General features: G+C 33.1%; 1 protein-coding gene across 1 annotated transcript; it reads left to right on the forward strand.

The window, feature by feature from the left end:
• The first annotated feature begins 8,486 nt into the window (after window positions 1–8,486).
• LOC121220332 (uncharacterized) lies at window positions 8,487–9,500 on the forward strand. Its single transcript, XM_041100019.1, has one exon. The coding sequence runs from the start codon at window positions 8,487–8,489 to the stop codon at window positions 9,498–9,500; it is 1,014 nt and encodes a 337-aa protein (XP_040955953.1).
• Window positions 9,501–15,690: the final 6,190 nt, after the last annotated feature.

A 15,690-nucleotide genomic window follows, 5' to 3' on the forward strand; every position in this document is an offset into this window, starting at 1 on the left:
AATAGAATTATGATATCAATTATTAACTTATAATTTGTGTATTGCTACCATTTTGATATTTAATGTCCAAATTGTATAGTAATGCTCCGTAACCCTAATATGGAAACAGAGACGAGTTAGGGGGTGTTACAGATATTGCTTGGTAGATTGGGCTGGCGAGACCGTTTAAGTTGCGAGACTTAGACTGGTTAATGTTGGCAAATTTCCTAGAAAAGTATTTTGCCAAGTTTTGTCAAGTTTGCAGAATCTTATTTCGCGGTTAAAGAGTTTATTATTTTGGCAAGATCCTTATTTAGCGAACTCTCCGCTAATAAGTCTGCCAGGTGTGTTTTATGTTGCTGTAGATGTAATTTTGTATTAGAAATAGTGGTTAGTGGGACACGTTTAAGTCATCTGGCATCTTACTGAAGGTAACGTGTCAATAACCAGGACACGTAGAGAGCCTCGTAGGATGTGATTAATTAGTGGAAGCGTACGTGCATGATTACTATTTAGAGATTAACCTTGAATGGCATTTGGACTAGAGTTAGCTATAAATGGGAAAACCAGGTAGTGCAAAGAAGATTTTCATTTCGTCTTCTTTGCTTACCTTCATTATCATCAAAGAAAAACCCAGAGGTGTTCTTCATCATTACCTTTACGTTGTTTGCTGGTAAATTCTTAAATCCTTCTTTAAGTTTTACTAGATAGAAAATAGTTGTTGTAAGAGTTGTTCAGTAGGTTTCCTATCTAAATATTGAATAGGAAGAAAACTTCCATCCGAGAACTATTTTCTTGTTTACCAATTCCTGTTATTTGATTGAATTCCAGTTGTTCATGTATTTAAAATATTCATTTGATTTTTTTTAGCCAAAGATACGGGAGAAGGTCTCAGTGATAAGGGAAAAGAATCCACTGAGTAGAAAGCTCTGAGTGAAGGTTTCCAGTGAGTTCTTTTGTACCTTAAGTCTATTATCTATATTAATATGTTTAAACTTTCGTGTTGTATATCCAGGTAAGTCACCTTAACCTTTGGTTTTGGCACGAATGTCAAAAGGGACGTGGTAAGGAGTCGAGGCATGTACGGTTAAAGTTAATAATTCCTAAACCGAAGTCTTGCATGTGTATTTGTATAAATACTCCTTCCGTGGTGCACAATTTTCGTATCTGGAATTGTGTAAAGAGGTATCAGAGGGTTGATACATATGATGATGAAAAAAGATATTTATATATTATTTTTTTCCTCTACTACGACACTTTGGTACAAATCATGACTGGTGAATACTCGACCTTGTGGGGGAACACTCATGTGTTTGAATTACAAGGAGGAGTGATAGAGGTACAAAGGGTATGACTAATTGATTGGCTCTATAGAGCAATATGAAGACATAGGAATATTGGCTCTTCAGAACTAGGATCAGAAGCTAGCACAAGCAAGGGAGTATAATGATAAAAAGATGTATATTGTGTTAGACAATATATGGATATTGCATGAAGTGTAAAAAGTACAAGAAATGGTCATAAGGGGTAGTTTGTTATGCAGAATACAAATAGAGTAGTCGTGACACATGTCCGTCATACGCGAGTATCTAATAGCGAATAATGTCTACCATTGGGTTGTGTCTACTTGTGGAAGTATCCGCCAGTGAATACTACGGAAAGTAAGTCATATCCATTAGAAGTGGCATGTCATTTAGTCATTTTATGCCTTAGGTACGTGATGTCATTTGAATCCTATTGTGAAGTTATGTTACAATGGAATTCACTAAGTTCTTATAAACTTACTTAGTTTCCTTCTTCGTATTTTCAAGCTTTTAGGTTGGGCATGTTGTTGAAGGGACTCAACCAGATATGTGGTCTATTATTGTGATCCATCTCTTGTTTTGTTTATAACATGAAATCGCTGCGGAATAGAATGATTTCTAGTTTTCTCCATTTTAAACTTAAAAAGTTGTATTTGATATGTTGATTAGTATTTTCAGATTCTCTCGAGCAGTCTTGCTAGGCTATAAGCCAAACTATTTTAAATAATGTTAATTAGTCAGTAATGAATTTTAAACTTCTACATGAGTGTTAACTTGTTTGCATTTTTATATGAACTTGTGAATGTTTATAAGGCTTCTGCCAAGTGATGTTTACTTATAGCCTATTTATAAGTGGTGTCTTATTATTTTAAATTGCTTTTAAAAATATTTTATGTTATTCAATAATTTGGGTTAACGCCCTAGTGCGCAAAATATCCGCCAAGCTAAGGTGATAAAATGTTAAATGTTTTAGTTAGTCCAGCTTGTTTTAAATTGTGATATTCTATACACGGATCTGATAATCAGGTCGGGTGTAGGGTGTTACAGTTTTATTGGTATCAAAACTTTAGTTTAGCCGGCTTTCAAAAATCGATGTTAGTTAGAAACCCCGCGATGCATGTTACATAAATCTGGCATAGTCCCTTATGGTGTTGCTCATTAAGTTTATATTTTGTAGAAAAGACAAGAAAAATGTCAGTAAACTCTAGGAATGTTGAGAAGATCAAGAGTAACGCTCCTCCACAAGTTAGTAGCCCAGGGGCTCTGGGAGCTTAAGCTAAAGAAGCTCCCAAGAGGATGATGGGCCACGTCATGGGACAGTAGTTTGATAGGTATATCAGTGTTGCACCATCCTCTTCATATAAATGACGTTATGGAATAATAAGGCCAGAAGAGACCGTAAGAACAACCAAAGTTGCACCACCATTAAATCCTACACCTCCTATCCCTATTGTAACAATGTCCTGTGAAGACCCAGTGGAGGCAATTTGCAAACATGGTGCGAAAAAGTTTAGAGGAAGTAAGAAGGATGATCATGTGGTGGCAGAGAACTAGCTCTTCTGAGTCTGTCGAGTAACAGAAAAGATGCAATCTCTCTAGCTAAGACTCTAGGGTGTGATATTTCTTTATTAGAAGATGAAGCGTATCAATGGTGGACTATACTGACAAGCATGATTTCTAGAGATCAGTTGAACTAGGAACTTTTATTAAAGAAGTCTAGGGAGAAGTTTATCAATAGGCTCTTCATTGAGCAAATGAAGAAGGAATTTCTAGAGCTCAAACAGAGGGAGAATAACAATGTTCGAGTATGAGCAAAAGTTCATCAGGTTGAGCAAATATTCTAAGGACTTGTTCAAAATGAGGAAGGCATGTGCACCAGATTTGAAGGAGGGTTGAATGAAGAACTTTTGTGTTATTTCCTGCTTTAGAAATTTAGGATTTTTTTGCTCTGTCTGCGAAGGCTCAAAAATAGAGTCGACAATTCAAGAAAGGAACCAAGTCAGGGATACGAAGAGGAACAAGTGTGGAGCCTCTGGCACAATTACAAATGTTGGATTTAAAAGGCCTAGAGATGTAAATGATTATTCTACTACTCTAGTGAGTGAGTCCCAAACCGTTGGCTTTCACCGAGATCGAAGTAGACGTCAAGCCACTTTCATGGCTAGCACTGGAGGATCAAGGAAGATGAAGGTCCCCGTCTATAATAATTGTGGAAAAAATTATATGGGAACATGCTAGAAAGTCACCGGGCTTTACTACAACTATAGAGCACACAATCATTTTAAGAGAGATTGTCCAGTCAAAGGAGGAGGGAACACTGAGCACAATATTCAGGTTGCTCGAGAGTCTCAACTAGAGGTGAACACCAAGATAGTGACGAAGTCTGGGTCTATAAAATGTGCTTCAAGGAAGAATATAGTTAAGCCAGGACCAAAGGCCTCAGACAGAGTCTACATGATGCAAGTTAAGGAGGAAGTAGAAGCCCTTAACGTTATCACTGGTAAATTTTCTTTATTCGATAACAACATTCATGCATTGAGAAATCTTGGATCTATCCATACATATATATGCGATAAGTTTTTGGATGGAAAGAGTCTTAATGTTGTCCCTACTAAGGCTAGTATGATAATTACCAACCTGCTCGGTCAGCGTATTGTGGTTAATAGGGTAGTAAAGGATTGTTCTTTGGGTTTTGGTGGATATGTATTTTTGGCTGACTTAATGTTGTTGAGTTTCCATAAGTTTGACGCCATATTAGGGTTGGATTGGCTAACAAGGCATAATGCGGTAGTTAAGTGTAGATCCAGAGGTATGTGACTAATATCCGTAGGTGGCAACAAGGTGTTTATTTTAGGGGTGAAGTGTGACACCAAAAAAAATATAATCTCAGTTGTTTTATCTCAGAAATTGATGGCGAAAGGTGGACACTTACTTGGCGTACAGTTTGGATTCATCTATGGTAAAGGAAGACTTTAGGCAAATGCTAGTTGTGAACGAGTTTTCGAATGTCTTTCTAGAAAAACTTCCAAAGATATAGCCAAATAGAGATGTAGAGTTCTCAATTGATATTGCACCAGGAATTGTTCCTATTTTAAGTTCACCGTATAGAATGACGCCAGTAGAATTGAAGGAGTTAAAGACTCTGTTGTAAGAATTATTAGACATAGGGTTTATTAGGCCAAGTGTATCACTATGGGGTGCGCCAATCTTATTCGTTAATAAGAAGGATAAGACTCTTCAATTGTGTATAAATTATCGATAGTTAAACAAGGTGACCATCAATAATAAATACGCACTACCTAGAATCGAAGATTTGTTTGATTAGCTTAGTGGAGTTAGAGTGTTTTCGAAGATTGGTCAACATTTGGGATATTATCAAGTTAAGATTAAGGGGGATGACATTCCCAAGACTACCTTTCGCACCCGCTACAAGCATTATAAATTCCTAGTAATGCCTTTTGGTTTGACAAATATGCCAATGGTGTTCGTGGACTTGATGAATAGAGTATTTTAGCTCTACCTTGATCACTTGTGGTCGTCTTCATTGATGACATTCTAGTTTATTTGAAAGTGAGGTGGACCATGAAGAGCACCTACTAATAGTCTTGAATGTCCTTTGCAAAAACAAGTTATACGCCAAGTTCAGTAAGTGTGAGTTTTTGTTGAAAGAAGTTCGCTTCTTAGGCCATGTAATCTCTGTTGATGAAATTAAAGTATATTTTGAGAAGATCAAGGTTGTGTTAGATTGGAGTTTGTCAAAGAGCGTCACTGAAGTATGTAATTTCCTTAGGTTGCCAGGGTACTACAGAAGGTTTGTGATGGGGTTTTCTATGATTACGACGCCATTAACAGAATCACTGAGAAAGAATGGGAAGTTTTGTTGGTCTGATTATTGCCAACAGAGTTTTGACGAGTTAAATAAAGCCTTAACCGAAGCCGCAATGCTAAGCCAACCAAAATTGCGAACAGAATATGTGGTGTTCACTATGAATCCCAATGGTATGCCACTAGGGAGAGCCAATCACAATACTGTAGTGGAATGACTTCATGACTAAATGAGTTTATAATTAATAGGCAAAAAGTCAGCACTAAATTTTAAATCATTTGAGCCCTAATTACATATGTCTAATCGGTCCCCCTGCTAGCTAGTTGAAACCATAAATGAATTGTATGTTTAAATCTAAATGAACAGAATGAATAGAAATAGAGAAATGGAAAGCATTTAGAAATTATTATGGTTTTCTCTGAAATGGAGAAATGGAATCATTTGGAAATGAATGTAGTTTTCCCAAAATGGAAATGGAAATGGAAATGAAAATGAGAAATGATTCGTTTGCAAATGTACATGGATTGCTCAGAAATGATCGGAAGAATGAGTTTATATTTTTTAGCTATTTCAAAGCCCGAAAATGAAAACAAACCATTCGATCATAGTGAACAAGTTGAATTATGAAATATTAAATATATTTTCTTAAAAATTTTACTAGGGGTAAAATTGTCAATATTTTACTACAGGTAAAATTGGGATGAGAAAATTATTTAATATAAAATATTGAAGTTTATTTTGGGAAATAGAAAAACAAAATCGTGTTGGATCAAATTACAAAGTACTAGGTCAAAAAGCCCGAAGTACTTGTAATTGAACCTAATGTGAAAGAGGCCCAAAACCCCTCATGAAACATGTAGGGGGTGACAACCCAAGTAGGAATACTAGGGGATATCGTCCACCCTACTCTTACCCTGAGTACAAAGTTTTTTTGTATTTCAAATAAACCTCTCTAATTCAACAAGGGTTATACTTTCTCTTCCTATAAATAGATGGCATCGGTAGGGCTATTTAACAAAACTTTAAGATGTTGTCACTCTACCTGAAAATAGAGAGTTTATTCTCAACTATTAAATATATACTTTCAAATAATAATTCTACCAGTTTCTATTAAAAAGAGAGAAATTTCATTTTCACTCTAAAAAGAAAAGAAAACCTTTTCTAGTTTTGTGTTTTGATTCAATTGGTTTGAACCCACACTCGAAGTAGTTTGTGGTACGAGAATAGCGGAGAAGATTGTATGGTTGAAAGCCAAAAAAATCAAGGATTCGCTTAATGTAAAAACACAGGTACGATTTTGGATTAAGCTTTATTGCTATAAATATCACAAACCAAGTTGGTTTTCAAAATTTTAATTTTTCGCTGTGCAAGAAAACTATTTTCAAATTGAACTTTTTCCAACAGTCTAAAAGTTGGGAGGAAATTGTGGGTTTGTGGAGAGATTTTAGAGATTCAAAGAAGAGAGAGACTTGCATGAGCTATTTGAATGTCCCTTTTATGGTAGGGGACAAACTTAGCTACATGTCCTAAAATTGCTAACATGGAAGTCTAATTTGATACCCTTGATAGTGACAGTGATGTGACATCCTAGGATGAGATATATCAGGTCGACTAGCAATCAATTACTGTAGACCTCCACATGGTCCTTATATAGCCTTAGCGAAGGTGCATAATTCTGAAGTTTGTCAGGTTGTGGTTCACAAACCAATTACAAGGTCCGCAAACTAGTTGTGGGTTTGCGATATCATTGGTTCTATTGGGAGACATGTGTCAAACTCTCTATAGTTGTTATATGAGGTTTGCTTCATAGGGTATAACAATAGTATAGATTATATATATTATATTTTTTTTTATACATGAATTTTTACTTTAGCAATTGAAATTGACTCTTATAAACCCATTTAGTATTCGAAAAATTTGATTGGATTAATTATTGAAATTAACTAAATGGGTTATTTTATATTTGAGTAAACTAAACCTATGGTCACTCTAAAATAGGGTTTGTCCTATTTTGGTAAATCTAAATTGTTTTCTCAATTTAGTCACTCTAATTAAGATAATTATTTGAATTAGTAATTATCGTTAAAAATTTTGTTAATCCACAAACAGATTGCTGATGTGGGACATTAGCCCATTGAATGACTGGCACGTGGAGTGAGTAATAGAAATAAATCTGCTTGGTGTTGTTGAGAGAGTCATTAAAAAAGTGATGAGAAAGAGAGGAGAGAAAAAAATATTTTGGACTGATTATAGAGAGATCACTAAGCTTTAGTCAAAAGTCAAAAACAAAAAAAATATCATGTGTTAATCACTCTATGGGCTAATGTATCACATCATGAGTCCGTTAGTGGTAAATGAAATTTTTAACGACAATGACTAATTCGCATGATTATTTTAATTAGAGTGACTAAATTATGAAAAAAATTAAAGTGGTCAAAATAGGAAAAACCGTATTCAATATATTTAACTAAATTGATGTCCAATTAACTCATAACACTAACTTAATAAAAAACTTAATTAATACTAGAAATTCTATCACACGCGTATGCAAGTGAAAACCACATATTTAGAACACAAGTGTGTGTTTAAAATAATATACAATAAATAATGAAACTAAGGTTTGAAACTAATAATAATAACAACACATATACAATATATGCGAAATTAAAATAAAAAATAGTTTAACTTGTAAATAAAAGAAAATTGAAATAGGTAAATACATCATAGTAAAAATATTAAAAGCATTCCAATTGTTTATCACGGTATTGTCATTTTTTTATACCACGCCAATATTAAAAATCTAAATTTTAAAAAATAAAATATCGTAACCAAAGCTTCGTACTTTGATATATAATGCTCTAAAAACCCAAGGATAAGCTCCTAAAACTTTTGCATTATTTTAGAAAAGAAAAGAAAGGTCTCTTCTTTACTTTCACGTCTCGTAAAAAAGGTAAGAATGGAGGTTTTAACTGTTTTAAAAATTTTTATTAAGATATATGATTAGTTTAGTTTATAAACACTAATACATCAACAGTAAATTTCATAAAGACATCTTATTTAAAAAAATTTAAAATAAACGTAAATAATTGTATATTTAAAGTAACAGAGTATAAAACTAAAAATTCTACATCGATAGTCCTTGTTTCGAAATACAATCTAGGTTTGATGAAAATGTATTAGTTGCTATTGTATTTTAGCAATTGCGTCGATGGAAACAACAAGGCCTGCAGTGGACAGCCCCTTTATTTTAAGCACCAGTTTTTGGCATTTTCTTTGTTGTCGACTAAGGGCAAACTAAATATACCCTTTCGGAATCCACAATAATTAAGGACCCCAGCCTCCGCTTCTGAGAGGTTTCATAAGGGCGAAAATTAAGTATGGTGATTCCTACCAGTGTTGATGGAGTTCGTGGCAGAAAGAAGTCATCCAGAGGACACCATAGATTTGTGGGAGTTAGGCAGAGACCATCGGGGAGATGGGTGGCTGAAATCAAGGATTCTTTGCAAAAGGTTAGGCTTTGGCTTGGAACTTTTGATACTGCCGAGGACGCAGCTCGAGCTTACGATGATGCTGCCCGAGCCCTGCGTGGAGCTAATGCGCGCACCAACTTTGAGCTACCTCCATCAGCCTCAAAAACCACAGCCAACCGCGTCTCGCTAGATAACATCGAACCTTTCTCCTTTGAGGAAGTCTGTGGGACGGGGAACGATGCTGATGGGTTTCTTGGTGCACTCAAGGCTAAGTTGCTTGATGGCAAAGGGATTAAAGTCCTATCACCAGCTAATCATGCCGCTTTGCAACCCATCGTTGCTTCTAACTCTTCCCAAAACAACAAAAATGTAAGCAGAGAATCAAGAACGACAACCGTGGCTCCTCAAGGAATCAGAAACATGAACCCTGTTCAGGGTCCACTAAATCCAGGTTCTAGCAAGCCTGACCTCCTAAATCATGATCAAGTAGCTGCAAATCATATTGGTGTTCAGTGGCCTCAACCTCAACCTGGCCAAAGCCAAATTGAGTCTATGGCAAGTATGATGTGGTCCAATGAACCGTCATTTGAAGCTGAATGGGGCACACAGATGAACCAAGTCCCTCCAAATGGATTCTTTAATATCACCACTTGTACAGCTGCTGCTACATCTACTTGGCCACTTTCCGGAACAACCGAATCAACCATGGACTTGTCATATTCGGACCAGTGCCCGATAGAGCTGCAAATGAATATGAACGGTAAAACAAATATGCTGAGCATGCCAATGTCTCAAATTGATGAAACAGCAGAAGGTGTTTGGCCATCCCATCAGCAGTTTGAGCAGTGTGACAATAATGGTTGGAGTAGTGCTAATGGCTCTTGGGATCCTTACCTCTATGTTTCCTCTGTGCTTGGTTGAGTATTAGCCATTTATAGATTCAATATTTAATGCAATTCTTTCATTTTCCATTTTCTTTCTAACTTGTACTAATCATTCTTTACTTTTTGTGCCCAAAGAATCCCCATTATAAGCTGTAAATTGATTTTTTTTCTTCAGGGAAATAAGTACAATTACATACAGTACTATACGTAGTAAGCATTTTATTATTAAGACTGTAACTTGTTCTATAGAAACTTTTTCGTGATTTAACCAACCTTATGAAATCACTATCATAGCATAAAGATGCTTCGTCAACCCAATATGATGGAGTTTGTTCAGGTGGTATCCAATATTGTCTGCCGTTTTTATTTTTAAGTCAGCTTCTCCGCCAGGGGCAAACCCATGGGTTCTGCACTCTTTGATTAAATGGGACAATTTCAATTTTAACCCCTTCCTATATTTAATTTAAGCCATTGTAGCCCTTTCATTAAGAAAAAAAAAGTTCATTTTCGACGTTAATAATTTAATTAAAACCGTTTTACCAAAAAAATATATAATTTTGAACTCTAATTTTTTAGAATTTTATCTCAACCTTATTAAATTTTGTCTTTAACTTTAACTTAGTTTTCTGCCTACATCAATTAGTTTTAAGTTGAATGTTTAAAATGTAATAAAAACCCACATTCCTTTGTTGTTACTCCTATCTAATGTCCCTTTCTAGTTTGTCACTTTATAATTTTGGGTAAACTATTAAAATAGTCATTTTTATTTGTCTCAGGTTACATTTTAGTCACTTATGTTTGAAAATATTACATTTTAGTCATTTACGTTATCATGTTGTAATATTTTAGTCACTGAGTGTTAATTGTCGTTGATGGTGTAACGGTAAGCTGATGTGGCACGTTAAATCACCATTTCAAACAAAAATTTTAAGTTAAATTATACAGTTAGTCCCAATATATATTTTTTGTTTTGAGTAATTTAATTTTTTTTTCTTTTATGTTCTTTGAACTTTTTTTTTCTTTTTTTTCATTCTCTTTTCCTTCTCCCTCTGCTTTCCTCCCTTCTCCATTTCTTTTAACATAGTTTTTCTATATTTTCCATTTGTTAAAACTAGTCCTGTACTTTTATTTTTTTTTGAACAATTTAATTTTTTTTCTTTTTTTTTCTTTATTTTCATTTTCTTCTTCCCTTTAGTTTTCTCTCTTCTCATATTCTTCATTATAGAAACATAATCTTTGCCCACCAAATAAATCAAGTCCTTGTTTTTTTCACATGATTCCTAAGTTGAATTTCACTCAAACCAAATATCAATCACTCTTAATCAAATCTTGATTTGAATATAACCTAATTTTGAAACTAAAATTAGATCTAACTAATCAATATAAAAAAATCATATTTTTAATCAAATCTAAACATAAATTGAATTCTTTATATTCAAAACAATTTTTTTCCGTTTCCAAAGTTTTACAGAATCGTGTAGATCATTCATTTCCTTTTATTTTATTTTTTGACGAATAAAGTTAAGCAAATGATAAATTTGATCTAAAACTTCTTGGATATTCCCAAGCAAGCCTGATTGGAAGCCGGGCATGGATGAACTGAAGAGAGAAAGAGAGCATGGAACCAAACTGGTTTGGATAAAGTTGAGGGTAAGTTTCGTATGATGGTCATTTTAGTCATTAAGAGTGTAGAGCTCCTTTGAAGAATTCGTGAAACAACATAGTTCCAAGAGGGCGAGAATGTTGTAGGTAAGATAGATAAGGTGGTCGTGGGGGTTGGTTAGGAGGTTAAGGGAATGGGCTCGGGAAATTTTGTTGAGTGTGGACTGCCATAAGTCACGACTGGTGAGGTCTTTGAGTGAGGTGAGCTTGTGGACTAGGTCATTGAGAAATCCAAATTGGTTCGTTAAAGTGATGATGGATGATGATTGTTTGTAAATGTGGGGTGAGAATATGCGAAGCAAGTTTTATTTTGGTTTCAACTTTTGCCTTTTCTTTTTTCATAAACATAAAAGAGTTTTAACAAATGAAAAATATAGAAAAACTACGTTAAAAGAGGTTGAGACGAGAGGAAAACAAAAAGAGAAGCATAAGAGAATGAAAAATGAAAAAAAAGGAAAGTTAAAAGAACATAAAAGAAAAAAAATTAAATTGCTCAAAACGAAAAATTATGAGGACCAATTATATAATTTAACCTAAAATTTTTGTTTAAAATGATGATTTAATTTGCCACATCAGCTTACTGTTACACCGTTAACGACAATTAATGGTTCAGTGACTAAAATGTTACAACGCGTTAACATAACTGACTAAAACGTAACATTTCAAACATAAGTGACTAAAATGTAACTTGAGGTAAATAAAAGTGACTATTTTAATAGTCTACCTTATAATTTTCTACTTTTAATTTATATATTTATTGGTATTAGATTTTTTTTTCAAATTCTATTAATATTTAAATTCAAATATTTGTGACAAAATTATACTTATATGAATAAAGAATTCAAATATCCAAATTTATTTTTCGCTTTGAACTTACTACAGAACTTACTAAATTCGAATGTTAAGTGAATTTAAATATCCAATAGATAATTTAATTTGAAAAAAATTAAATTTGTAACTGCAAATTTAATATTTTCTAATTTTAAAAGTAAATTTATAGATTCTAATTCAAATTTTACAAAAATAATATATGTTGGACCCATTGTTATCCCTACTCTCAATCTACAATCAACTGGAAAAATTAAATGAGCTCCCTTTATTGACATGGTGACTAAAGTTGTTCACCATACAACCTACTCAGGTTTGAACTTTCGAGAAACAGTGGTAACCTTTTATTTGAGCAAATTTCTTTGAATTTAATGTGTGTGGTTTGGGTATAATACTATCAGGGGTACATGAGTATTAACCCTTTAATTGTACATTACTTGAAAAAAAGTTGAAAAAATTAATACATGATGACTTATTTGGCCCTCTAACTTTACAAAAAAAAATTATTTTAGCCATTTTTTTTCTTTTAACCTTTAAACTTACATTGTTTGTCAAATCACCCCAAAATTGATGGAAAAATTAACGTTTATTAACTTTGTTAATGTGTCAGATCATGTGGTTATCTTGTTAGCAATTAATTAGTGTTTAAAATTTAAAAATTCAAAAACAATTATGAAATATTTTTAAAATTGTTAAAATAGTATAAATATAAAAAAATGTTTTTTAATTCGTGGCAACAAAGTTAATAAATGTTAAATTTTTTATTTATTTTAAGGTAATTTGACAAACCGTGCAAGTTCAGAGGTTAAAAACGGTGAGAAATTAAATAGAAGATTAAAGTGACTTTTTTTATAAAGTTGAAAGGTAAAATAAGTAATTATATTAAAAATTAAATTATAAGTGATGGTCTTGCTATATTTATGGATTGGGAAGTAGGATCTTCCATATTTAGACTTGCATGATTTTTACCCACTTGATACATTGGTAATATAATATTGCTTTCAACATCATAAGTGCATATTTTCAACTAAACTCTCAAGTTAAACCTAATAAATTAATAGGTAGATGATATGCTCCGTTGTCTGCTCGATGAAGAAGTCTATCAAGGGAAAAATTTTAAATTACATTAATCCCTAAACTTCCAAGTGGATGACAGTGTATTCGATTGTGGGCTAAGCAAATTGATAATGACTTTTTTGTATGCCCCTCATCTCAACTAGAAAAAGTTTGGGGTGAGACAACCTATGCATGTCCAAAACTAGCAAAACTATTACAAGAAAAGGATTTTGTTCCTATCTCCAAACAAGATGCTATCGATTTTTTCTTTTTCCTAGCTCATTCATAGCTCGACATCTCAAACCGTAAAATGAAGTGTCAGCTGCTGTAAATAATTAAAAACACTATTTTAATTGGATAATGATTACGTTTGTATTAAGGAGTCCTATTCACTATCTAATGCAAGATGTTGTCTGAATCTGACATACATTATCTGTCTTTTAATCCTTACAAGAAGGTTTTGTTGTTATCTCTACGAGATGCTATCAATGATTGTTTTCTTAGTATATGTGTTGGCATTAGCGTAAACCGGAGTGTCAGATGAAGTGCACAGTTTTAATTAGATGATAAAAATTATGGTTTTAATAGGAGTCCTAATCACTGTCTCATGTGACATGTTTTACTTTTCATAAGCCAACATATCTGATGTTATTTCTGTGTTTTATTTGGTGGGAATGAGCTAAGAGTGAAAGTTTGGAGTAGTTGAGTTCGTGCACTGCTGATCATCGTCCAGCAATAACAACAACTTATAAGATTTTGAAAGGGCAATCTCTAATCTGCAAACCAGATCGATTGCTTGGATAACATTAAAAATCAAAAGGATCACTAGCACATATAATATCATCCTGGCTGTTAGAGAATGTTATCACAGCCTTAAAGGTTTTTATCTTGGTTTATTTTATTTTATTCTTATTTCAACCAATGTAATTAGGGGTGAGCGTTTGATCGAATCGAGTGAAAAAATTTCGAGTTAATCGAGTTGAAGAGTCCTACTTTATCATCTTAACTTGAATTAAATTTTTTTCGAATCGAGTCGAGTTGAATTGAGCGACATTATTCAAGTTAAATTAAAAAAAGTAACACGTCAAATTAAAATCTTATTACAGTATAACTAATTTCATGTTAGAGAACATGAATTTAAAACTATATATATTTTAAAACAATTTCAAAGAGAAATAATATAAAAATAAGATATTTTAGTATAATAAACTTGAATCATTAATTAACTTATTTGGGTCCCAAAAATATTATTTTACAAAATTTTTAACTTTCTTTATATATTCTTCAAAATTTTATATAAATTTTGGAATTTTTATAAATATTTTGAATTTTTTGTAATTTTTTTTAGAGAAACCAATTTACTCATTTTTCAAAATTGATAGAGACCAAAGAGGTATTTACACCAATATGTTATTTGGATTATTCAAGTTATTCGAATTATAAAATTCAACTCGACTTAAACTCAAAACTCGAATTACTTTTCAAGTTTACTCAAGTACTCAAAATTCAAATTATTTTTCGATTTTTTTCTAATCAAATTAAATTTTGCTCACTCCTATATGTAATTCGTGAAAATTAGTTTACCTATTAAATGTAAATAGAAGAATTTCTTGTAATTCTTCATCTTTCTCCTATGTTGGTTAGATGTTGTTAGAGCTTATTTCGGAGTTTAAGTTTAACTGTTTTCACGCAAATATCAAGATTGTTTGTGAGTTATTTATGGGTCACTTCAGCAAAGTGATTGTTAGGTTCACCGGTGACATAGAGAGGTGCGCAAGTTTGATTCCGATCATTTAACAAAATCCGATAGCTGGTGTACTTACGCACACATCTCATGCACAGTTAAAATTTTGGGTTCTCCATCATGTGCCAGTGCGTGGAGGCATGTGACAGTTTATCTATGCATAGATCTTACTTAACGTTAATATTTCATTTCGACCGAAACCCAACTGTTAGGTGATTGGTCGATGCTGGTTTTTAAATGGTTGGATTTTGCATGCGTGTTTTATTTTTCAAAGAATATGGAGCATCGATAAAGACGTTTTCAAGATTGGAGCATAAATTAGTAATGTCGATAATTACAGAGCAGAAACTAAGCAAGAGTAATTATCTAGATTGAAGAAAGATAGATGAAATTAGTTATCTAGCACATTGATCTATGGTGTGGGTTCGTCGAAAATTGTTGCCTCGATGTTGCTCTAGCAGCCCAACAGCGGCTTCCTCATGTATTCCGTCATGACTTCCTTGCTCAATGCACTATGAAGCATGAAAACGGACACAGACACGTAATACTGGTACGACACAATACGGACACGGTGACATTGCTCAATGCACTATGAAGCATGAAAACGGACACAGACACGTAATACTGGTACGACACAATACGGACACGATGACATGGTAATTTTTAAAAAATGAGAGCATGGATACGATAGGATACGGAAATAAAAATATTTTTAATATTTTTAATATTTTTTTATGTTAAAATACTCAATGTAAATGAAAATATTGATATTTTTCATTAATATATAATCAATTCTTTTTTCATTAAGCTCTCTTATCATTACATAAAATATGAAAAAATATAGTAATATATTTTTCAAGTTTATTGCACAAAACATGTCATATCAAATCTAAATTTGAAGTTCCACCTATATCCTTAAGAAGACTTGTACAAAAAG

Source organism: Gossypium hirsutum, chromosome D08 (genome assembly GCF_007990345.1).
Source record: "Gossypium hirsutum isolate 1008001.06 chromosome D08, Gossypium_hirsutum_v2.1, whole genome shotgun sequence".
NCBI classification, from domain to species: domain Eukaryota; kingdom Viridiplantae; phylum Streptophyta; class Magnoliopsida; order Malvales; family Malvaceae; genus Gossypium; species Gossypium hirsutum.